This window comes from Phocoena sinus, chromosome 11, assembly GCF_008692025.1.
Source record: "Phocoena sinus isolate mPhoSin1 chromosome 11, mPhoSin1.pri, whole genome shotgun sequence".
NCBI lineage: Eukaryota > Metazoa > Chordata > Mammalia > Artiodactyla > Phocoenidae > Phocoena > Phocoena sinus.
In genome coordinates, this window is record NC_045773.1 from 78,564,403 (window position 1) to 78,589,803 (window position 25,401).

General features: G+C 40.7%; 1 protein-coding gene across 8 annotated transcripts in view; it reads right to left on the reverse strand.

Annotated features, from left to right (window-relative positions):
- Positions 1–25,401, reverse strand: part of PKHD1 (PKHD1 ciliary IPT domain containing fibrocystin/polyductin) — a 603,444-nt gene that overhangs the window by 538,166 nt on the left and 39,877 nt on the right. For 7 of the 8 annotated variants that reach the window (XM_032648749.1, XM_032648748.1, XM_032648747.1 and 4 more), the window contains exons 23-30: positions 24,420–24,558; positions 22,198–22,325; positions 19,599–19,783; positions 18,577–18,699; positions 17,250–17,355; positions 16,016–16,288; positions 5,158–5,288; positions 2,282–2,417 (exon numbers count right to left, since the gene is read on the reverse strand). In XM_032648749.1, coding sequence (XP_032504640.1) covers positions 2,282–2,417; positions 5,158–5,288; positions 16,016–16,288; positions 17,250–17,355; positions 18,577–18,699; positions 19,599–19,783; positions 22,198–22,325; positions 24,420–24,558 — 1,221 coding nt within the window. The remainder of the gene's footprint in view (positions 1–2,281; positions 2,418–5,157; positions 5,289–16,015; positions 16,289–17,249; positions 17,356–18,576; positions 18,700–19,598; positions 19,784–22,197; positions 22,326–24,419; positions 24,559–25,401) is intronic. The other variant, XM_032648750.1, reaches the window with a different exon arrangement.

Sequence of the window (25,401 nt, forward strand, 5' to 3'; positions counted from 1 at the left end):
TACTTTTCTGAAGATAGACGTCTAAAGCTCTGTCTTGATTATGCACCGAGCCCCGTAGCAATGCTATATATGAGCACAGTCATTCGCAGTTACAGAGCCCTTTCACCCACATTATCCCATTTGACCCTCACACTGTCCTGATAACATATGCAGGGCAGTTAGCAGGACTGGCATTTTGCTTTTGAGGAAACTAAGGCTCAGTAGCCCAGGTCTCAGAGCTGATTAATGGAAATGTGAGGGCCTGAGTCCAGTCTTGTATCTCAATGCCTTTTTAGTTTATTAGCAACTCTACTAAAATGCCATGTATACTACGGACACTTCATTTTATCTCATATATGTATTGAGTATCAAGAGGAACAGATATGGCTATCAGATGTTAAATGAAGTTTTGCAGGGTATGTAAAGCAGATAGGCTCTGAAAGGTTATAGGAAATCTGCTTATTGGGGCTATATTTAAAACAATTAGGTGTGTAAGAATTTGAATTTGGCACTGGCGGACTTTTCAGCTAATGGATCCCAGCCTGCTGTGAAGAAGGAAACCACATGGGGCCAATGTAGAGAGGCCATCTTTGGCCCATTTATACAACACCCCGTATCTGGCAGAATGATGGTGGTGCTCACTTCAATAAAGCATTTATTGAGTGCTACTCTGTGTTAGTTCCTGGGCCAGGTACTTTTACCTATTGATACTTTATCTCCATTTTTCCCAATAACGTTGAAAGACTTATTCCTACCTAACAGCTGGAGAAGCTAAAGATAAAGGAAGTTAAGTATTGTGCCCAAGGAGTGGTTGAGTTGGAATTCATTCAGATCGGGCGCTGACAGCAAAAATCACACTAATGGTCTCTCACATCAAATCCTTCCTCCTCCTTCCCTGCCCCTCTTCTTTTCTCTTTGATTTCATCTTGGCTCTACTGTCATCATCAGCATCAGCATCTCCTGGATGGAGATATGTAGCCCTCCAACTTTCAAAAGAAACTTTCCCAACAGGGCACCACTCACTGTGGGTTTTATAACAAGTTCTTCTTTATTCTGCCTGTAGAAAGATCTCATTGCAAGTGTAAATCCTGCAAATAATGCATCATGTTGTATATATCAATAACATGATCTCCTTGGGCTCTTGGTCAATTGTCAAGCTAATCTGAGATGCCTTTGAGGCACTGATGCAATGTATTTATTCTTTTCATTATAGGTGGGAAATTTTATTAAGAGCCAAAATCACTGAAATCTGAATAGAACATGGAGCTCCCTCCTCCCTTTTCTACTTCGTTGGGAAGAATCTATACCACTAAGGAATTTTACACACTTTGGTCGCCTCAGGCAGCAAGTTCTTCTTCTGCACTATCTGAGCTGAATAATATTGAGAAGCTAAAGGACACCTCCCTTTATGTACTCTTGAGCAATGGAAAATGAAAATAGTACCAGAAAAATTGAGTCCAGCCTGTTTCTTTAGGAAATTTGATGGTCTTGTATAATAAACCCTTAGACATGTCTGCCATAAACTCTGTCAACTGGCACCCAATTAACCAGAACACAGTGCTACCTGCTACTCTTCCAAATCTATATGTTATGACATGATAATAAATTGTCATAATTCCATCCAGTCATATCATCTGAATCATCAAAGAAAGATTAAATCATTTCATGTAGTTGGATGTTAAATAATACACTCTTTATATATATGTCTCTCAAGGAACAAGTTAATCAGAATACTATTTTCTAATCATATCAAATAACTGCTATAAAAGGACCTGCTGCCCCAAATGCTATTTTACAATAAACTGTAAGTGGCTGTGTGCTTGGAATCTGCAACCAGATTGCCTGAGTTCAAATCCCAACTCTGGTACTTACTACCAGGTTGTTACTACCAAGTAACATCTTAAGACAAGTAACTTATTCTCTCTGTTCTTTAGTTTCCTAATCTGTAAACTGAGGCTAATAATTCTATAAATTAATGACAAAGATTAATGTCTACTATATGTCTGTGCTATTACTATTGGCACATAGTAGGTACACAATACATGTTTACTGAATTTTTAACTTCCAATTCCCATGTAATTTTCAGGATAGAAATGGTCCCAATTTTACAGAGAGAAAAATAGGTATAAGGAGATTTATTCAATGATGGCTAACAGGAGAAAATCAGTCTCCAGGTTTTCAGAAAAATAACTACCATCCAAAATATAATACTATCTTCAATAAAATTAATAGGCCATTGTTTCGCCTTTTTATACAATCAGTGCTCTAAGCTGAAAAGATCCTGCAGGATCAGGTATTTTACCTGCTATGCTGCTTCTGTTTCTGCTGAGAGACACAATTACTGGATTTAAAGAGGAGACGTAAGTAAATGCCTTGGGAAGAACCACAGAATGGTCCCCTCTGATCACAGTCACATTCACTGTAGGTCCATCTTCCCCCTGAAAAATTAATTTTTAAAATCAAAACTCTGGGGACTCCCCTGGTGGCCCAGTGGTAAAGAATCCACCTTCCAATGCAGGGGACGTGGGTTCAATCCCTGGTCGGAGAACTAAGATCCCACATGCCGCGGCACAACTAAGCCCACGCGCCACAACTATTGAGCTCTTGCATCTCAACGAGAGCCCGTGTGCTGCAAACTACAGAGTCCACTCACCCTGGAGCCCTTGCGCCACAACTAAAGAGAGAAAACCCACATGCCACAACTAGAGAGAAGCCCGGGTGCCGCAACGAAGAGACCACACACCATAACAAAAGGTCCCACATGCCTCAACGAAGATCCCGTGTGCCACAACTAAGACCCGACACAGCCAAAAAATTAAGGAAAATAAATAAATAGTTTTTTAAAAATAAAATAAAAACTCTGTAAATAAGACTGAGTTGAGCAAAGTCCATACAGAATTAGTTTAAAAGGTTAATTTCAAGAAAATTGTTTTTAAAGACTATATTTGCTACTTTGAAGTCTTTCTCTGTGTCTCTCTCTGTCTCTGTCTCTCTCACATGCACACACACTCACAGTGACAAGTGCTTAGAATAGGCAAGTGCAGCATCCAGCAGATTAAAGTGTAAAGAAGAATGATTTGCAATTAACACACCAATTGGTTCTGCAAAAAAAAAGCAATTTCAAATAAACATCTATATCTAGCTAAACTACCCATCAAGTGTGAGAGTACTTTGAGATATTTAAGTACTAAGAAAACTTCCCTCCCACATTTTCTTTCTTGGGATATTTCTTAAGGCTATTATCTTATAAAACAAGCAATAACCAAAAAAAGAGGAAAAAAAACTCCAAGAAACAGTGAAGCTACTCAGGAGAGCAGTCAAGGGAAATACTAGGATGAAACCTATAGAATAAATCTAGAAAACACCAAGTTAGATTGAAGCAGAAGAAGAGGGAGCGTCAAGAAAAAAGAGCAACTGATATAATGAAATATTTTTTAAGATAGAGGATTTTTATAATAAGGAAAACATGTAAAAAAAAAAAACTCTAGGGACTTCCCTGGTGGCACAGTGGTTAAGAATCCGCCTGCCAATGCAGGGAACACAGGTTTGAGCCCTGGTCCAGGAAGATCCCACATGCTGCGGAGCAACTAAGCCCATACACCACAGCTACTGAGCCCGCGTGCCACAACTACTAAGGCCCACGCGCCTAGAGCCCATGATCCGCAACAAGAGAAGCCACCACACTGAGAAGCCCACACACCACAACGAAGAATAGCCCCCACTCACCGCAACTAAAGAAAGCCCACACACAGCAACGAAGACCCAACACAGCCCAAAAAAACACAAATAAATTTATAAAGTAAAAAACTCTAAGAAAAAGACAAACTACTAAATATATATATTGCCTGATTCTGTCAGTATCATTCAAATAGTTTAATAATGTAAATATGGTTTATTGATTTAACCAACAAATGACACTGTAACTATATTCAAAGGATTTAAAGTGGTTGTTTCAGAAAGGGGGACTGAAGAATGGGGAAGTGGGTACGAGAGAGTATGATTGTCTTACTATTTTCTTTTGAACTTTGCATGTATTGCTTTGTTCAATTAAAAGTTGGTTTTCCTAATTTTTATTCTCTCTAGTAAAAGAAATTCAAACAGTACAAATTTTACCATTAAAATAGTAAATATAGCTAAAGTGCTGATACTCAATGTTGGCCAAGGCACCAGAAATCAGACACCCACACAGCGATGGTGAGAGTATTATTTAAAAAGAGTTTCAGACAACTGGATATCCATGTCAAAAGCTTTATATCTCTGTGCTGTTATTGTTGGCACATAGTAAGTACACAGGAAATTTTGGAAATTATCTAAATGTCCAGTAATGGGAAATATACAAATTACAACACAAACATATTAGAATTGCATGCAGTTTATATATAAAAGCTAACATTTCATAATATTTGAATAACTGGATGAGATAAAAATATGGGACCAGAGATCAAAGATTACTCTGAACCCTCTCTTCTTCCAGAGATCTTTATTGTTCAGCAGACAGCCTTCTTTGGGGGTCATGGATGTGCTAGGAATCTTGATGGCACTGAAGTGAACTCTGAATAGGAAGCTCAATTTCAGCTGTGAGCATGACTCTCACCCACAGCACCAGGGAAGGGTCTGGACCAAAAACTCTTATGCCATCTATGGGAGAGCACCAGCTGAAGAGGGATGGGAAAGCTAAGGGACTTGTGTTTAAGAAACAAGGGAAGCAGTAGGGACTAACCAGGAAGCTATTTCATAGGAACCAGACATTCTAGAGGATTCCAAGTTCCACCAGTCACATCCATGCCAGAAAACAAAATTGCTAATGAAAACTAAGTTATTTGTTTACTTGAGAAAGAAGCGAGATTCTAAGATATATGTCTTGCAAACTAACACTCAGAATGTGCAGTAGGTAAATATTATTCTGTGGCACTAATACTCATTAAGAGCATGGACTGGGACTGCCTGGTTGTCTTCTTTTAAAAGAAATTAACTGATGCTAATTACAAGCCCCATTGGCAGGGTCAGCTTCCCAATTCATAACAGAAGTGCTTCCATGTAAGCAACATAAGCATGCTCTCATGATGAAAACGTCATGTCAGTTAACTTAGTTCTAAGAAACGATTCACTGAGAACCTTACACTACACGTTAATAATGGTCACTCACTCAGAGAGGAAATGCCAAAAGATTCCACTTACCTTGGGTGGAACTTTGCATTGAATTCTTCGTGAATTGCTTGTGGTGACATTAATGGCACAAAACTGGGATCCAAATAAAACCAGGCTAACATCTTCCAAACTAGAGCCTCGGATGGTGGCCCAGAGCCCTCCTGTACAAAAGCAGCATTTTCAGATAGGACACATAGCCGTACAGACAGACAACAATTAATTATCCACAAGAGAAATAAATGAAATCAAAATATGAAACTCCTTAGTCAAAACACAAGGCATGTTCAAACTGAAGTTAAAAATATAAACTACTAAATGAGATGGGAGATACAGTGACTGAAGGGCAGAGAGAAGGAAATATTTAAGACTAAAACATAGAGATAAAACACAGACATGGAACAGAGAAGTAGAGTATCAATAGATGGTCTCTGGAAACTGCTTCTGCTCTAGATTTCTGAACATCATCCCTGCCAATTCTATAAAACATACTCTCTTCCCAAGAAACCAGGTTAAGAGAGCAAGTATAAGACAGTAGATAGAGCAGGCAGCCCAGAGTCAGGGCTATAGTCTGCTCTACCACTTAGAGCAGGTCATTTGCATTATTGTCCCTGAGCTCACTGGTCCTCATCGCCCTCATCTTTTTTTTTTTTTGGCCATGCCACTCGTCTTGCAGGATCTTAGCTCCCCGACCAGGGATTGAACCCGGCCCTCAGCAGTGAAAGCTCAGAGTCCTAACCACCGGACCACCAGGGAATTCCCACTCCCTCATCTTTAAATGACAGCCTTAACCCTTCCAGCTTTGTGATTCGATACCACACAGACTATGTTCTGGTCTCCATAATGATATAGAAGGGACTGTCATTGTCACCAAGTGCCGCCAGGATTTCTGTACTGACCACTGAGGAGGAGCAACCCCAGAAACCCCCATCTCCTCACCACAAACGTCAGTAAGAGAAGGAATGGCACCAATCGCACTGATATCACGGCACACAATACCATTTGGAGGACCAGCCCTTGATCCAGCTGATGGACAGGAAGCCCACTTATTGTTGATCAGCAACGATTCTGGTCTGCCATCTTTCCAGAAAGGGATCTAAAAGAGGCAGTGAAGCCACCAAATAGAGACACATATCCCATGCCAGTGGGGAGAGGCCACAGAAGCAAGGTTGTCCTTCCCCAATGTGTCAGGGTGAGAAAGGAAATTTATACAACCTGATGAAACTCTTGCAGGAGCACGTGACTAAGTGGAATATTACCCTGAAGTTAAATATATAAACATGCCCTTAAGATTCAGGACAAGACTACAATAAACTTCTAAGTTAAAGAATAACATTGAGGAAGAGCCAACATACATTAGCAACATAAAAGATACAATATCTGGAAACAATCTTGACATGAACAATTCAAGAGTATGAAGAAATGTGAAGAAAGCTTTGAAATGCTGCTGACAAACGTAACAGATGAGTTAAAACTTAAATAAGAAAACTAAAGTAAGTGTATGGCAAGAGTGAACATTGTAAGGTGGCATACGTTTCTTTTCTTTTTGAATTTTACTTTATTTCTTATACAACAGGTTATTAGTTATCTATTTTATACATATTCGTGTATACATGTCAATCCCAATCGCCCAATTCATACCACCACCACCACCACCACACCACCTGCCACTTTCCCTCTTGGTGTCCATACGTTTGTTCTCTACATCTGTGTCTCTATTTCTGCCCTGCAAACCGGTTCATCTGTACCATTTTTATAGATTCAACATATATGCGTTAATATACTATATTTGTTTTTCTCTTTCTGACTTACTTCACTCTGTATGACACTCTCTAGATCCATCCACGTCTCTATAAATGACCCAATTTCGTTTTTATGACTAATATTCCATTGTATATATGTACCACAACTTCTTTATCCATTCATCTGTCAATGGGCATTTAGGTTGCTTCCATGACCTGGCTATTGTAAATAGTGTTGCAATTAACACTGGGGTGCATGTGTCTTTCTGAATCATCGCTTTCTCTGGGTATATGCCCAGTAGTGGGGTTCCTGGGTCATATGGTAGTTCTATTTTTAGTTTTTTAAGGAACCTCCATGCTGTTCTCCATAGCGGCTTATCAATTTACATTCCCACCAACAGTGCAACAGGGTTCCCTTTTCTCCACACCCTCTCCAGCATTTGTTTGTAGATTTTCTGACGATGCCCTTTCTAACTGATGTGAGGTGATACCTCATTGTACTTTTGATTTGCATTTCTCTAATAATTAGTGATGTTGAGCAACCTGTCGTGTGCTTCTTGGCCACTGTATGTCTTCTTTGCAGAAATGTCTACTTAGGTCTTCTGCTCATTTTTTGATTAGGTTGTTTGTTTTTTTACTATTGAGCCACATAAGCTGTTTATATATTTTGGAGATTAATCCTTTGTCTGTTGATTTGTTTGCAAATATTTTCTCCCATTCTGAGGGTTGTCTTTTTATTTTTGTTTTTATTTCCATTACTCTAGGAAGTAGATCAAAAAAAGATCTTGCTGCGATTTATGTCAAAGAGTGTTCTTCCTATGTTTTCCTCTAAGAGTTTTATAGTGTCCAGTCTTGCATTTAGGTCTCTAATTCATTTTGAGTTTATTTTTGTGTATGGTGTTAGGAAGTGTTCTAATTTCATTCTTTTATATGTAGCTATCCAGTTTTCCCAGCACAACTTATTGAAGAGGCTGTCTTTTCTGCACTGTATATCCTTGCCTCCTCTGTCATAGATTAGTCGACCATAGGTGCGTGGGTTTATCTCTGGGCTTTCTATCCTGTTCCATTGATCTATATTTCTGTTTTTGCGCCAGTACCATACTGTCTTGATTACTGTAGCTTTGTAGTATAGTCTGAAGTCAGGGAGTCTGATTCCTCCAGCTCCGTTTTTTTCCCTCAAGACTGCTTTGGCTATTTGGGGTCTTTTGTGTCTCCACACAACTTTTAAGATTATTTTGTTCTAGTTCTATAAAAAATGCCACTGGTAATTTGATAAGGATTGCACTGAATCTGTAGATTGCTTTCAGTAGTACTGTCATTTTCACAATACTGATTCTTCCAATCCAAGAACATGGTATATCTCTCCATCTGTTTGTGTCATCTTTGACTTCTTTCATCAGTGTCTTATAGTTTTCTGCATACAGGTCTTTTGTCTCCTTAGGTAGGTTTATTCCTAGGTATTTTATTCTTTTTGTTGTAATGGTAAATGGGGTTGCTTCCTTAATTTCTTTCTGATCTTTTGTTGTTAGTGCATAGGAATGCAAGAGATTTCTGTGCATTAATTTTGTATCCTGCAACTTTACCAAATTCATTGATTAGCTGTAGTAGTTTTCTGGTGGCATCTTTAGGATTCTCTATGTATAGTATCATGTCATCTGCAAACAGTGACAGTTTTACTTCTTCTTTTCCAATTTGTATTCCTTTTCTTTCTTTTTCTTCTCTGATTGCCGTGGTTAGGACTTCCCAAACTATGTTGAATAATAGTTGTAAGAGTGGACAACCTTGTCTTGTTCCTGATCTTAGAGGAAATGCTTTCAGTTTTTCACCATTGAGAATGATGTTTGCTGTGGGTCTGTCATATATGGCCTTTATTATGTTGAGGTAGGTTCCCGCTACGCCCACTTTCTGGAGAGGTTTTATCATAAATTGGTGTTGAATTTTGTCAAAAGCTTTTTCTGCATCTATTGAGATGATCATATGGTTTTTATTCTTAAATTTGTTAATATGGTGTATCACATTGATCGATTTGCGTATATTGAAGAATCCTTGCATCCCTGGGATAAATCCCACTTGATCATGGGGTATGATCCTTTTATTATGTTGTTGGATTCTGTTTGCTAGTATTTTGTTGAGGATTTTTGCATCTATACTCATCAGTGATATTGGTCCGTAATTTTCTTTTTTTGTAGAATCTTTGTCTAGTTTTGGTATCAGGATGATGAGTTAGAATGAGTTTGGGAGTGTTCCTTCCTCTGTGATTTTTTGGAAGGGTTTGAGAAGGATGGGTGTTAGCTCTTCTCTAAATGTTTAATAGAATTCACCTGTGAAGCCATCTGGTCCTGGACTTCTGTTTGTTGGAAGGTTTTTAATCACAATTTCAATTTCATTACTTGTGATTGGTCTGTTCATATGTTCTATTCCTTCCTGGTTCAGTCTTGGAAGGTTATACCTTTCTAAGAATTTGTCCATTTCTTCTAGGTTGTCTATTTTATTGGCATAGAGTTGCTCACAGTAGTCTCTTACGAAACTTTGTATTTCTGCGATGTCTGTTGTAACTTCTTTTTCATTTCTAATTTTATTGATTTGAGTCCTCTCCTTCTTTTTCTTGATAAGTCTGGCTAAAGGTTTGTCAATTTTGTTTATCTTCTCAAAGAACCAGCTTTTGGTTTTATTGATCTTTGCTATTGTTTTCTTTGTTTCTATTCCACTTATTTCTGCTCTGATCTTTATGATTTCTTTCCTTCTACTAACTTTGGGTTTTGTTTGTTCTTTCTCTAGTTCCTTTGGGTGTCAGGTTAGATTGTTTATTTGAGATTTTTCTTGTTTCTTGAGGTAGGCTTGTATTGCTATAAACTTCCCTCTTAGAACTGCTTTTGCTGCCTCCCATAGGTTTTTGGATCGTCGTGTTTTCGTTGTCATTTGACTCTAGGTATTTTTTGATTTCCTCTTTGATTTCTTCAGTGATCTCTTGGTTATTTAGTAACGTATTGTTTAGCCTCCATGTGTTTGTGTTTTTTATGGTTTTTTCCCTGTAATTCATTTCTAATCCCATAGCGTTGTGGTCGGAAAAGATGCTTGATATGATTTCAATCTTCTTAAATTTACCGAGGCTTGATTTGTGACCCAAGATGTGATCTATCCTGGAGAATGTTCTGTGTGCACTTGAGAAGAAAGTGTAATCTGCTGTTTTTGGATGGAATGTCCTATAAATATCAATTAAATCTATCTGGTCTATTGTGTCATTCAAAGCTTGTGTTTCCTTATTAATTTTCTGTCTGGATGATCTGTTCATTGGTGGAAGTGAAGTGTTAAAGTCCCCCATTATTATTGTGTTACTGTCGATTTCCTCTTTTACAGCTGTTAGCAGTTGCCTTATGTATCGAGATGCTCCTATGTTGGGTGTATATATATTTGTTATATCTTCTTCTTGGATTGATCCCTTGATCATTACGTAGTGTCCTTCCTTGTCTCTTGTAACATTCTTTAAGTCTATTTTATCTGATATGAGTATTGCTGCTCCAGCTTTCTTCTGATTTCCATTTGCATGGAATATTTTTTCTATCCCCTCACTTTCAGTCTGTCTGTGTCTCTAGGTCTGAAGTGGGTCTCTTGTAGACAGCATATATATGGGTCTTGTTTTTGTATCCATCCAGCAAGCCTGTGTCTTTTGCTTGGAGCATTTAATGCATTCATGTTTAAGGTAATTATCGATATGTATGTTCCCATTACCATTTTCTTAATTGTTATGGGTTTGTTTTTATAGGTCCTTTTCTTCTCTTGTGTTTCCCACTTAGAGAAGTTCCTTTAGCACTTGTTGTAGAGCTGGTTTGGTGGTGCTGAATTCTCTTAGCTTTTGCTTGCCTGTAAAGCTTTTGATTTCTCCGTCAAATCTGAATGAGATCCTTGCCACGTAGAGTAATCTTGGTTGTAGTTTCTTCCCTTTCATCACTTTACATATATCATGCCACTCCCTTCTGGCTTGTAGAGTTTCTGCTGAGAAATCACCTGTTAACCTTATGGGAGTTCCCTTGTATGTTATTTGTCATTTTTCCCTTGCTGCTTTCAGTAATTTTTCTTTGTCTTTTATTTTTGCCAATTTGATTACTATGTGTCTCGGCATGTTTCTCCTTGGGTTTATCCTGCCTGGGATTCTCTATGTTTCCTGGACTTAGGTGGCTATTTCCTTTCCCATGTTAGGGAAGTTTTCGACTATAATCTCTTCAAATATTTTCTCGGGTCCTTTCTCTCTTCTCCTTCCGAGACCCCTATAATGCGAATGTTGTTGTGTTTAATGCTGTCCCAGAGGTCTCTTAGGCTGTCTTCATTTCTTTTCATGCTTTTTTCTTTATTCTGTTCCATGGCAGTGAATTCCACCATTCTGTCTTCCAGGTAACTTATCCGTTCTTCTGCCTCAGTTACTCTGCTACTGATTCCTTCTAGTGTATTTTTCATTTCAGTTATTGTATTGTTCACCTCTGCTTGTTTGTTCTTTAATTCTTCTAGGTGTTTGTTCTTTAATTCTTCTAGGTCTTTATTAAATATTTCTTGCATCTTCTCGATCTTTGCCTCCATTCTTTTTCCGAGGTCCTGGATCATCTTCACTATCATTATTCTGAATTCTTTTTCTGGAATGTTGCCTATCTCCACTTCATTTAGTTATTTTTCTGGGGTTTTATTCTTGTTCCTTCATCTGGTACAAAGTCCTCTGCCTTTTCATTTTGTCTATCTTTCTGTGAATGTGGTTTTTCCTTCCACAGGCTGCAGAATTGTAGTTCTTCTTGCTTCTACTGTCTGCCCTCTTGTGGATAAGGCTACCTAAGATGCCTGTGGCATACCTTTCTAAGTTAAACTAAAGCATCAATACAATCATGATAAAAATACAAAAAACATTTTTAATTTAAATTAGACATGCTGATTTTAAAATTCAATGAAAAATAAACAATAGCCAGAAAACAAAATTTCAAAAATAAGAGTGAAGGGGTCTTCTGCCAGACATTAAAATACCTTATAAAACAGCTATAATTGGGGAGATCAGGTGGCAGAGTAGGATGGTGCAGAGCTCACCTCCCCCAACAAACACATCAAAATACATCTACATGTGGAGCAACTCTCACTGCAAACAACCTGGATGCTGGCATAAAGGTTCTTCTACAACCAAGGCTGTAAGAAAATCCTCACAGAGTTGGGTGGGAAGGGAGGAGAAGCAATCAGCTCAGGACCCACACCCCTAGCAGGGGACACAGAAGAAAAGGGGGATATCTCAGGCTCGGGGACCCTCCCTGGGGAGTGAGGGGTTTGAGCCACATATTGGGCACCCCAACCCTAGGGCTCAACACCAGGAAGATGAGTCCTGAATTGTGTCCCCCTCAAAATTCATATGTTGTAGTCCTGGCCACTTGTACCTCAGAATGTGACCTTATTTGGGAATAGGGTCATTACAGATGTACTTAGCTAAGACAAGGTCATATTGGAGTAGGGTGGGTCCTTAATTCAATATGACTAGTGTCCTTATAATAAGGGAAAATTTGGGCACATAAAAGACACAGGGAGAACACCATGTGAAGATAATGGCAGAGATCAGGGTGATGCTTTTACAACCCAAGGAATGCCAAAGATTGCCAGCAGACTACCAGAATCTTGGGGAGAGGCATGAAACAAATTCTTTCTCACAGGTTGTTGCAGAAGGAATCACCTCCACTGACATCTTGATACCAAACTTATAGCCTCCAGAACTGTGAGACAATAAATTTCTGTTATTTAAGCCATCTAGTTTGCAGTACCTCGCTAAGCAGCCCTAGAAAACTAATACAGACCCCTAACCCACACTATATACGAAAATTAACTAAAAATGAATTATACATCTAAATGCAAGAGCTAAAGCTATAAAACTCTTAGAAGAAAATATAGGTATAAATCTTGTGACATTGGATTAGGCAATCGTTTCTTAGATAGGACACCAAGGCACAAGCAACAACAATAAAATGATAAATATATATTTCTAAGAGATATTGCCCTAGTCCAACCCAACATTCTCTCTCCCCTGGATGGCTTCAGTAGCCTCCATCCTTGCCTCCCTACAGTATTTCCTCACACAGCAGCCTAAGTCAGATCATGTTGCTTTTGCACTTAAACTTTTCCAATGGCACCTGTCTCGCTCAGAATTAAAGCCAACATCCTTTCAGACTTCCCTGGCAGTCCATTGGTTAGGGCTCTGAGCTTCCACTGCAGGGGGCGCAGGTTGAATCCCTAGTCAGGGAGCTAAGATCCCACATGCCACACGGCATGGCCAAAAAACAACAACAACAACAAAAACCCAATATCCTTTCATAGCCTCTAAAGCCATATGATCTGCTCCCAGTCATCTCCTACCACCCCCCTCACTCAATTTATTCCAGCCACAGAAACCTCCTTGGTTGGAACAAGCTGAGCTCATTCTGACTTAAGATTTTATCATTTGGTGTTCCCTCTGCCTAGAATCTCCTCCAAGATTTCCCCAGGACTCATTCCTTCACTTCCTCCCTGTCTCTGTCCTCCAGTGACAACCTTGTCATTTCTCCAATGCCAGTGACCATCCTATCACAACCACCACTCCCTCTGTCACTATTCCCCTGCTATATTTTTCTCTTACACACTTACCTCCAGGTGAGCAGGGACTTTGTTTCAATTTATTGTATCCTCAACATTCATAGTGACTGGCACATAGTAAGAGCTAAATAAATTGTTGTCGTTATTATTGTTGATAATAATTAAAAGTTGGAGAGGCAGTGACAATGCCATTCCCATTTGAAAGCTGAAGTGCCTCACAAGGGTCCACACTTAGGACCTAACACACAGAAATGAACCAGTATTTTTTTTTAAGGGCACTTGGCATATGGGCAAGTGGTGATTTGGAATATTACTGATCACATTATTACATGTATTCATTACATACTCAACTGTTCTGAAAATTCCTTGTTGGTAGGACTCAGCCTGGTTCTCTTTAAATCCCCAATAGCAGTGTTGCTCAAACTACCCTATTCATAGAAATTGCCTGAGGATCCTGTGAACATGCAGATTGATTAGGAGGTGAGAGATGGGGCCTGAGACTGCATTTCTAACAAGCTCCCAGATGATGGAGATACTGCTGGTCCAGAACCACACTTTGAGAACCAAGGTCTTCAGCACCTGGCACAGAGCTTTCCGCAGGGTGGCTTAGTCAGTGTTGAGTGATGGATGGATGGATGGATGGATGGATGGATGGATGGATGGACAGACTGATACTGGTTGGTACTAGGTAGGTGGCAGGGCGGAGGAAGGGTTCAGAGGGAAAGTTTAAATCCAGTAATAAAGAAAGTAGCAGCTAGAATCTCTCTCTTCTTCCATTTCCCCTCGGTCATACCAGAGATTAATTTGGACCCACCCAACATTATCCCTTCTCTGAGTTTTCCATCTTTCACTAAAATACAGAGGAGTGGTGTACAGTCCTCCTAGACAAACTCTTCACCATGTATTGTTGGTACAGCATACCCTGACAGGGTAACCAACTCAACTCAGTTTGCCTGGGACTTTCCAAGTTTTAGCACGTAGAGTTCCATGTCCCAATTTTAACACTGAAAGTCTTGCATCCTGGGAAACCCCTCAGTCCCAGGAAACTGGGACAGTTGGCCAGTCTGCCTGTGTGAGTCACTCTGTGTAGAGGACAAAGCTGACTGAGTCACCTGTCTGCCCTGGAGGTACCTGCTGTCCAGTGGGGGAGTCCAGTGGGGAAGGATGGTGTGGTCTGAACTGCAAAGATAACTTTATAGGAAGATCAAAGCCACTTATACATCTGGTGGGAAGACTCAAACTAATAATTATTGGGTGAATATAGAGTGTGATCTTTCACTCTGAGCACCACAGACCATCTGGCTCCCTCCTTAAATCACTGAGAAATAAGGGCAAGCTTGTTCGGTTTTATGTGCGAGAAGAAAAAAGCAGGCCTCTTGATTTACTCTATAAAGCCAAGTAAATTCAGAAATCAACTGTTCCTTTTGAACAATGAATTTGTAGCCAGGAAACACTACTTTAATAAGTGTTCTAAGCCACGAATCTTTGGCCAACAGAATAAACAATGACAAAAATCCAAGGCATTAAGGAAAAAATTTTATGCTCTAAAAATCATATATTAACATATAAAGCATGAGTGTTCCTGAGATTCTTGCAGTCTGGCTGGGTTGTTTTAAACAGGTTGTGTCCCTCAGAAAGCCTGGGGAGAGCCTTGGTTGCCATGGCACTAAGACCCAATGCACGGGGCTGATGCTGGCAAGCCCTGCTGACCTCTCCATACCCCACTACTCAAATGGTAGTTGGCTTTGACTGCTAGCCAAGTAACCAAGTGTACGTCATTTTACAAACATTTGTGAAACACCCATTAAGTTCCTAGTGGGCCAGGCCTGTACTTCACATTTGCAAATGTTTTTAATTTTCAAGGGACTTTCCCACCTGTTGGCTCATTTTAATCTCACTCAAAACTAAGAGGTCTAAGCATTGTTCAGCCCATTGCATGGGTAAGACAGCATGGTGAGGTAGAAGCAGCAGGAGCCTTGGCGTCCCACAATCCTGGTTTGCATCCTAGCTCCACCTCTTTCCAACGGGAAGCCTTGGGCAAGTCACTCTTCTCTTAGAAATACTATTATCTCATCTGAAAAAATGTGGATAATAATTCCACCTTTCCAGCGGCTATAAGCATTTAGGGTGTGCGACTGCCTAGAACAGGTACTCAGTAAACGATCCTGTGCCCATCCTCATCACTGTTAGGAAACTAAGTCCCACAGAAGTATCTGAAACTTCTAAGGTCACACTTCTGAGTTTGGGAGGCTGAAAACCCAGGCACATGTCCTAACTCCCCCTCCTAGTGTCATTTCCATTTGATCAGATTGTCTCAATGACTCAATGATTGACCCAGTAATGCCTGACACCATCAGCCAAACTATGGTCCTTTAGGTGGCAAGTGAGTTCATTTAAGGGCTCAAATGTCTATTACTCACTGGAAGAAATGCTGATGGCAGAAAACAGAAAGCTGTGAATCACAGTGGCTACAGAATTCATTACATGGCAGGACTAGATTCCTGCAGATGGGCAAGAATGCTAGCTTCAGAGGGTCAGATGCAATGCAGGTGTCCCCGGATTACCAATGTCTGCAGCTCTGGAAGGCTCCACAGCATCCAGTCTGGGCTCCACGTTTAGGAAGAGGCCTCCTCCACTGGCATTGACGGCAAGACCAGAGGGTCTCACCAACATTGAAATCTGATGCACTCCAACAGGCAGCAGGCCTGTCTGACACACCACGTTCGTTTGGTTTGAGAAAATAACTTTGCAACTTGTTTTGTTCACTGTAACCTGCAAGGCCTTGGAGTCACCAGAGAAACTATTTCCAGTAATATAGACCAGTAGGTCAATGTCACCTTAAAAGAAGAAAGAAATTAAAAGAAAGAAATCATTTCTCAGTGATATCACTCCATTTACAAGAACTCTATCAAATATTCATTCCCTCTCACCTTCCTCTCCCAAAATTCAAGGAATTAAATGCTGACTCATGCATTGGAATCTATATTGATTTGAATAGCATAGAGCCCTCATCTTAAATTTTCTCAATCAAGTGATGAGAAATCACTAGTCAACAAAAAATGGGGAAAAAATAAAAATAAAGAATATTTCAAAACAAGGGACAAAGAGAATACAACATTTTAAGTCATCAAAAATCCACCATTTCGGGACTTCCCTGGCAGTCCAGTGGTTAAGGCTCTGCACTTCCACTGCAGGAGGCGCGGGTTCGAACCCTGGTCAGGGAACTAAGATCCCACATGCCACACGATGCAGCGAAGAAAAAAAAAAAAAATCCACCATTTCAAATCATAACCATTTCATTTGGATTGGCTAAAAAATTCACCTTCTGCTGCATCACTCAACATCCACCCCATGAACGGACACACCTTCTACCCACACATCACCAGGTACACGGTCTCCAACAAGTCACTCTCAGTCTAAAGTTCATGCACAGAAATAGACCCACAGACATAGAAGACAGACTTATGGTTATCAGAGGGGAAAGAGGTGGGGGAGGGATAAATTAGGAGGTTGGGATTAACATATACACACTACTATATATAAAACAGATAAGGACCTAACGTATAGCACAGGGAACTATACTCAATATTTGTAATAACCTATAAGGGAAAAGAATCTTAAAACGCATATATATATATATATATATATATATATATATATATATATATATGTGTATATATGTGTATACATATATATAACCGAATCACTGTACTGAAACTAACATGACATTGTAAATCAATTATACTTCAATAAAAAAATAAAGTTCATGCCCATCTCAATGCCAAGTGCACATCATACCAAGGGCATACCACACAGAGTGGACCCGGGGAGTTGACCCTTCAAGGTATTGGAAGGAACAGGAACCTGAACAATGAGCTGGTATGTCGTTCACTCGCACAACCACCTGGCAAAGACAAAAGCATTAAAAGCAAACGTTCATGTTTCATACGCTCCAGTGTATTAATAAAGTACTTGTGAAGTTTGCCCAAATTAAAATGTGTTAATGATTCACTTATTCTCTTTTTTTTCCTTCTATTTTCCAGTAATAGACCCTAAATTGTAAAGCATGACTCCAAACATGTTAGGCTTTTTTAAAACGATGGTAAATAAGGGGAAACCTAACATTTTTGCAATTAAATATGTTCAATATGGAGTAAATTCCCTCTCTGGCATATAGAAGTAAATTCAAACTGAGTGAGAACTTTTTATCACTTTATATTTTCAACTGAGTACCTACTTCCTGTGAAAAGCCCTGTCTTTGCTGGTAAATGCCAGTGAAGTAGGCACCTCTGTTCTACCATTGCTACATGGATGTGTAACTGAAGATCAGAGTGTATTTGGACATTTGGCTTGGGGTCTTTTTTATCCTAAAATGGGAGGTCCCCAAGAATAAATTATATGTCTTTTCCTCTCACTGGGACTAAGGTTAATCTAATAGAACTCTACAATACTTGGAGATAAGAAAGGCGAAAAAGATTGAACTCTGATTCTCTACATATAAAATAAGGATTAAAAGCACACACACTATATTTATGATAGTGTTTGCTTATAAGGGAAGGGGAACTGGGATGGCATGAAGGCACAGGTGATAAGAAACTCTTCATCTGTAGTGTTTCACGTTATTCATAAAGACCAAAAATAAAATAAAATAAATACATCAAGTGTTGGCAATTGTTAATCCTCGTTTGGGTACCCAGGTGTTGGTTATATTATTCTTTATAGTTTTGCATTTCAAAATTGTCTCTAATTAAAAGCAGATGACTTATAACAAGAGTATGGGCAGATGGGAAATAGCAAAGGACATTTTTAAAGAGAAAAGGGATTGACTTAGCTCATTTACTTTCCAAGGCCACTGTGTGGAGGTATAAATCATATGTAGCTAGAGAGGGTCTCTATTTTTGGTACCATCGTAGCATCAATAATTATAATAACAGGATGTTGTATTTACAAAGCACTTATATTTTCAGCGTACTCTCCATACCCTGTGGAGGTAGAAAAGCACAGCCACAGCTCTGTTTTGCGAATTAGAAAGCTGACCTTTAGGATTGGTCCACATTACAAATCAGGAGGGGCTGCAGTAGACCTGAAACTAGTATTTCACTTTGGGTGGCCCATCCGCTCTCACCTGAGTGTACTGGTTGGCAGTGACCAACATGTCTCCAAATATGGGTCCAAGGAAGACTCCACCATCATATACCACACGAGTGGTTACAGCAGGGTTAACTCCCGTTAGGTTTTCATCAGATACCTAAGATGGTTACAGTTCTGGTGAATTCTGCCATGGAATCAAGTCTAATCTTGCTTAAAACAAATAACAAAGGGTGTTTTCACATTCTGTTTAAGATAATCAGATAGCTACAAAGTGAAAATGGAGAGACAGGGGCTTGAAATCTAGTAACCTAATAGTAAGTAATGGCTAATGAAAGCCCCAGTAGACTAGAAGAATATTTATATGCAAGTAGAGTTACCCAAAAAAATGCACACTATACTGATCTTCTAAGTCTTGAGATATTTTGTTTCCATGTGCTTTTCTATTTTACAAGTTTTCAATCCAAAATATTAAAATAAAATGTCAGGAAACAAGTGCCATGAGATGACTCCTATCCTTCCTCAATCTCCACCCAAGGATTCTGTTTGAAAACCAGATGACCCGCAATACCAAATAACAAGAATAAAATTTCATCTCGGGTTTCACTTCATAAAACCAAACGCTAGATGATCGTTAGATTATTTTTTAAAACCCTAAATATGCAAGAGCATCTGGTTTTGTCATTATCCAAAGACAGCAAATCCTTTCCTAAACTTCCTTCTGCTGTGCCATCTGCCTCCATGATAATCTAAGTCAATCACATCTGCTTAAATTATGCAATAACAGATGTGGAATTATTGTATGCTGGACACTGACCAACAACTTCTCTACCTATATCATGTTAGAAAAGGTGATGTTGGGTTTAAACTGCTTTATCAGGAATATGAGATATAAAATACATCTTGAAAACTTTCAGAAAGATCATTGAACCCCTTTACTTGAATATTCCAACAAAATTCACAAATCATGACAGTTTTCATTCATATAATTCTGATTTTTTTTCACAAAATTGCTCCAGAGCACTAAATCCACAAAACCAAAAGGGATACCATACATACCCTTATAAAGCTGGGCAAGTCCCCAACCTGGTTGGACCAGGAGAGAGTCCACACATGTTCATAGCAAGACTTTAGATCCTCCGTCACAGTGAAGTCACTGACATTAAGGTACCTAGATGTGAAGTCATCAGCATTGGTTTGTAAGAGCTTTTGGAGGTGACTAGCTGAGATGTGCACAGGGACAGCTGTGGAAGAAGGTCATGATATAAAACGTACAGGACACTAATTAGTCCACCTTGCAGCATCTCATCATCAAGACAGCAGAGAATACACATCAGAATGCCTACTACACATGCAGAGACCATCAAGTTCAAGAAAATCCTCTGTCCACTTAAGCCATTTTTAGGGCAAATATAAGTAGGTGCTCACTTTTTATATCATGGTCCCTTTAATCAGCATCACATCTCTCAAGCAGAGAACACAATCGCATCAGACAAACCTATCTCAACTGTCAACTCAAAATGTAAATTCCAGACACCCTGGTAATCCCTGAAAGTCTAATTAAATATTGGGTTTTCCCCGGAAAAAGTTAGCTGGCCCTGTGAACAGGGAAAAGTTGGCCGGCCACCTTTCACAAGGAGTAGGGAAGGCACAAAGCAGCTGACACCCATAAAAACTTAGCCAACCAAGCTGAGGAATGTTGGCATTGAACTTCGGTTTCTCCATTACAATTTCCTTTAAGCCCAACCACCGCTTCCCCATCTCACATCCCTGTAGAGAAATAACAGCAATTTGGGCTTAAGCCTTGCTGTGTTTGAACGCTGTTTCATGCTTTACCAAAAGTTTCCATTTCCTTAGGTACTCCCAACATCTCTGTGAGGCGGGTCATCTAAATATCCTAATACCTCTTTGGGAGATGAAGAAAATGAAACCCAGTGTGATTCAGAAGCTTGTCAACCAAGTGAGAGGGGTTTAGATTAAAACCCAGGTTGCCTTCTACCTACTCAAGAGCTTTCCTTTTGAATCCCACACTGCCCTGGAGTGTTGGTGAAATACCACTGTATTTCCAAAATGCAAACAAAATTCTCATCTTTTTTGAAAAGATTTTATATGTCATTTGAGGGCCATTTCAAATGGCCAGGTGAAGGCTGGCTTTCCCCCCAGTTGTTCTACAGGCAGTGATGTAAGGAATATCAGCAACAGGATATGACAGCAGGACAAGTCTCTCTACAGACAGGCTGCAGCTTTCTCATTTAGTGAGAAGGGAAACGGCACAGTAGTGGGCTTCATAGAGGCAGGGCTCTGATGATCTTATTCACCCACTTATCAGACTCCAATAGCCCAGGGGCCATCAACTCTTCCTAATTTGCCCTACTAGAGAAAAAACTCCACTCCATTCCTCCAGCCAAGAAGATTCTTTGCAAGTCCAGCATCTTTCTGCTTGAGGGCAGAAGACTCCTGGAACATTTGCCAATTTTTTTTTTTTTTTTGCGGTACGCGGGCCTCTCACCGCTGTGGCCTCTCCCGTCACGGAGCACAGGCTCCAGACGCGCAGGCTCAGCGGCCATGGCTCGTGGGCCCAGCCGCTCTGCGGCATGTGGGATCTTCTCAGACCAGGGCACGAACCCGTGTCCCCTGCATTGGCAGGCAGACTCTCAAGCACTGCGCTACCAGGGAAGCCCAAGTGCCAATTTTTATACAGCCATTCTTGAGTTTTCCTGAGCCTCCTTTCTGATTCCCCTATGTTTTTACCAAATAAATAACATATTATAATCACGTCTAATCCTGTCCTTTGTGAGATGTGTATGTACGTGAAGATTTAGAAACTGTTCTACCCTCATCGCAGCTGAAAGCTCTTTCTACATGAGTTATGATTCCTAAAATCCTCAATATCATGTGGTGTCACCGCGGAGTTTAATTTGGAAGGGCCGTGGCTACCACAGATTTTGGCCTAGGAAACTCCAGAGAGAAGAGGACCAAACTGAGAAGCAAAGACTCAAGTTCATACCTGGACCCTGCCATCAACTATTTTTATGAGCTTTGGGCAAGCCTGAGTATAGTGGGCTGAATGGTGGCCCTCAAAAAGATATGTCACTGCCCTGATCCCAGGAAACTATGAACATTACTTTATAAAGCAAAAGATGTGGTTAAGGATCTTGAGAAGAGGAGTTCATCCTGGATAATCCAGATGGGCCCTAAACGCACTCATACACAGACGAGGAAGAGACAGTGTGACCAGGGAGGTAGGGGTTGGAGTGATGCGCCCGCAGCCAAGGGATGCTGGCAGCCGCCAGATGCTGCGAGAGGCAGGGAACAGATCCTCCCCTAGAGCTTGAGGAGGGAGAGTGGCCCTGACAACAACTTGACTGTGGACTCTGACCTCCAGAACTGGAAGAGAATAAATTTCTGTCGTTTTAAGCCACCAAGGTTGTATAATTTGCTATGACAGCCCCAGGAAGCTAATCCACTCAGTTTCCACATCTACAAAACTGAAAGATTGGGATCATATTAACAATGATATGCTGTTGTTATTGTCCAGATCTTTAACTTTAAGAAGGTCATTCTCAGACACTGGAAAACAAAATAACTTTAAGACTGTCACCCTGCCTGGCAGGATGTTGTCAAATGAGAAACACTGCACTCCCAATGGCCCCTTTACCAGGAATCACTGTGTGAGAAAGCTGGATGCGAAAGTGTCCTCCTAAAGGTGGACTTGTCCTCTGTAGTCTCTGTGTTGTCACCTGGACCAACCCGGATCCTTCTTCTGCTCCTCCAGTGGGCACAGAGCTGTGACATATCAGAAGCAAAGCATTACCCATGGGGACCCTCCAGCAGCTGCTCCAGACAGAATATAGCTCCATCTCAAAGACCAGCGGTCTCGCATGTTTCCAGACCATGAGCTCAAGCTCCCAAATACTGGGCACCCCTCTCCCACCACAGCAGAGGAAATGTAAGGTAAATATGAGGGTTCTTTAGGGCATTCCACAGTTCCCCTCTATTGATCCTGGAAGCACAGGGATGCAGAGCAAAGAATGATGACTCTGGTCCGCACAGCTCTGGTCCTGATGCAGAGTGGAAGGAGAACCCAGTGTTCTCTAAACGCATTTGCACAGTCAGATGAAAACTTGGGCCCTAGTCCACAGATCCTCTGCACTCAGTATCCCCAGGAAAAACAGGCCACTCCATCTAGTGGAGTCCTTATCCAGCACCTGTATGCAAACACACTGCCTGACTAATCCTGCTTTTAATACAATAAATAAGTCAAATAAATCATGACACACCATGAGACGGAATAGTATTCAGCCATTAAAAACCATATCTAGAAGCAGGCTTAATGAAATGGGGAAATATTCCATTTATAGCAGGAGGTGAAAAGGCATGTTACAAATATAGTGTCTTATGTGTGGTCCCAATCTGAGATTTAAAAAGTAAACATATACATGTATATATGCATATAAAAACTGCTTGGGGAAAAGGCTGTTAGAATATGGATCCAATGCATTAACAGAAGTTATCTCTGAGCAGAGGGATTCTGAGTGCTTTGTAACTTTTTCTAAGTGTTTTTCTGTATTTTCCTAATTTTCAACAACAAACATGTGTGATTTCAATCAATAATATTACCTAAGTGCTACATATTGATGTGCATACTTAAACCATACAGAAGATACTATCTGTTTTGGGGGCCACTCTGAAGGTTGTCCTGACTTGCTCAGGCTGGAGGCTTCCAGAAGGAACTAAGGGACTTGAGGAAAACTCAGAAAGGGAGGCTGTGGGAATTCCCTGGCGGTCCAGTGGTTAGGACTCTGCGCTTCCACAGTAGGGGGCACGGGTTTCATCCCTGGTCAGGGAACTAAGATCCCGAATGCCACACGGCCAAAAAAAAAAGGAGGTTGTGAGGACCCCTCTAAGTGTGGACCTAAATTACACTCCATCATTTCAGAGTTAATAACTACATAATTCAGTAGGTTTGGAGCACAGGACCACGGGCTGGGTAATCTGACAGCTCCCTCTCCACCATTGAAGCTCTTTCCCTCCTTCATTCTATTGATGATTTCCGTGTCTGTCCTGCCCAGAGGCCCATGAAACACTAAGCCAAGGAAAATGGAGCACAGATTGCCTACTTTTCACACACTGTCCAAAGCATAGCATAAGTAGGAGAACTCATTTCAAAACATGTTAGAAAGAGATGGGAGGAAAAAAGAAATTTTAAAGACAGGGCATCTCAATTCTTCCCATCCTACTTGGATTTTAGTGAAAATCTAAAAGAACAAATTACAGCATACATGTGTTCCAAGAGCTTGGAGGAGACTTGATTCTTAGTTACTGCTTTGTAAACTGTGGCCAGAGAGGTTTGATTATTGAAGAACCAATGCTTATGGCGCTCTAGTGCCATCTGGTGGTGAGCTCTTAGAACTGGCTGGTTTTGTTCCTTTGACTATTTCCTTTGGCCTCAAATGATTCCAGTAAGATTAATATACGGGGAATGGAAGGAGAGGAACAAGGTTTTCCTCTCAAACAGTGGTAATGTGAACCTCTGAAAAGCATAAAAATACAACTACCTGTAAACAAATTCACTAGGAACTAGTTCTCAAAATGTAGTCCCCAGATCAACAGCATCAGCGTTGCCTGGGAACTCATTAGAAATGCAAACTATCAGGTCCTGCCTCAAACGTACTGAACTATGATGGTGTGGTTAGGGGCCAGCAATTTGTGTTTTAACACAACCTCCAGGTAAGTCTGATACGGCATTCTTAAGACTGAGAACTATTGCTTTGAGCAACACGGCAGGTAGCTTTTCCTGATAAAAAGTCTCACCTCTGTGTCTTCTAAGGGCAGTTAACAATTTTAAGCAAGGATAGGTGAGCAAAGATGGTTCCCTACCTTGCAGTGATGAGCGGGAGCTCCAAGCCACACCCTGCCAACCAGGAGGTCACACTGTAGACAGGAGGGGATCCCACCACAGAGAGCAATTCCAGCAGATTCCCGCCAGGGCGAGCTGTTCCAGAGTCAGCCTGAGAAACTAGAGACCAATGATCCAATCATTATCAAGTAAATCAAGATGGAAGACCTGCTGTGTGGAAGGTCCCCGTTGGAGAGGCTGAGTTACTCACATCCCAGCATACACTTAAAGCAGAGACTCCTACCTACCTGCTGCCAGGAAGAGAAAAGGAAGAGGAAGTAGGAATTTAGTTAAGGAAAATGCACGGTCATGGTATAAGGAGACGATGACTAATTCCACAGCAAAGTTCAATAAGCCCCAACTCAACCAAGCATCACTGCCTGTAACACTGGATGTTCCCACCACGACACCGCCACACATACACACAGCTCATCTATGGCAGTGTGGACTGCCCCCTTTCCTCCTTTTCTTCCCAAAGCCTGGCAGCTCCAGGAACACAAGCTGACCCCCTTGGGAACACTGAACACACAAAGCACATACTAGAGGTACCTGAGCTTTATCCGCAGCCATGGCGTCAACATGTGTGCAGAGAGAGTGCAAGCTTTAAGATGGACCAGTGTTCAAATCCTTACTTTCCACTTCTATTGGGTTACTATTTGGCTAATCACTATAACCTCTGTACGACTCTGTTTTCTCATTGATAAAGTGGGACTCACGACAGGTATCAGTCTGCATGGCAGGGAGAGTTTAGTGAGATGGCAGGTTTAAATGACCAGCAAATATAGTTTAATATCCTCTTTTCCTCCTACCAGGCACCATGTAAAGGCAGCTTCTTTTCCAAGTCTGTACAATTGAGGCAGTCTTTGCAGGCCCAATGCTGAGCACAACGCCAGGCACAGAGTAAGGGCTCAATAAAAGTTTATTTGCTCAGCTGAGTATGGAGTCATTGAAGGTTTGGCTCTG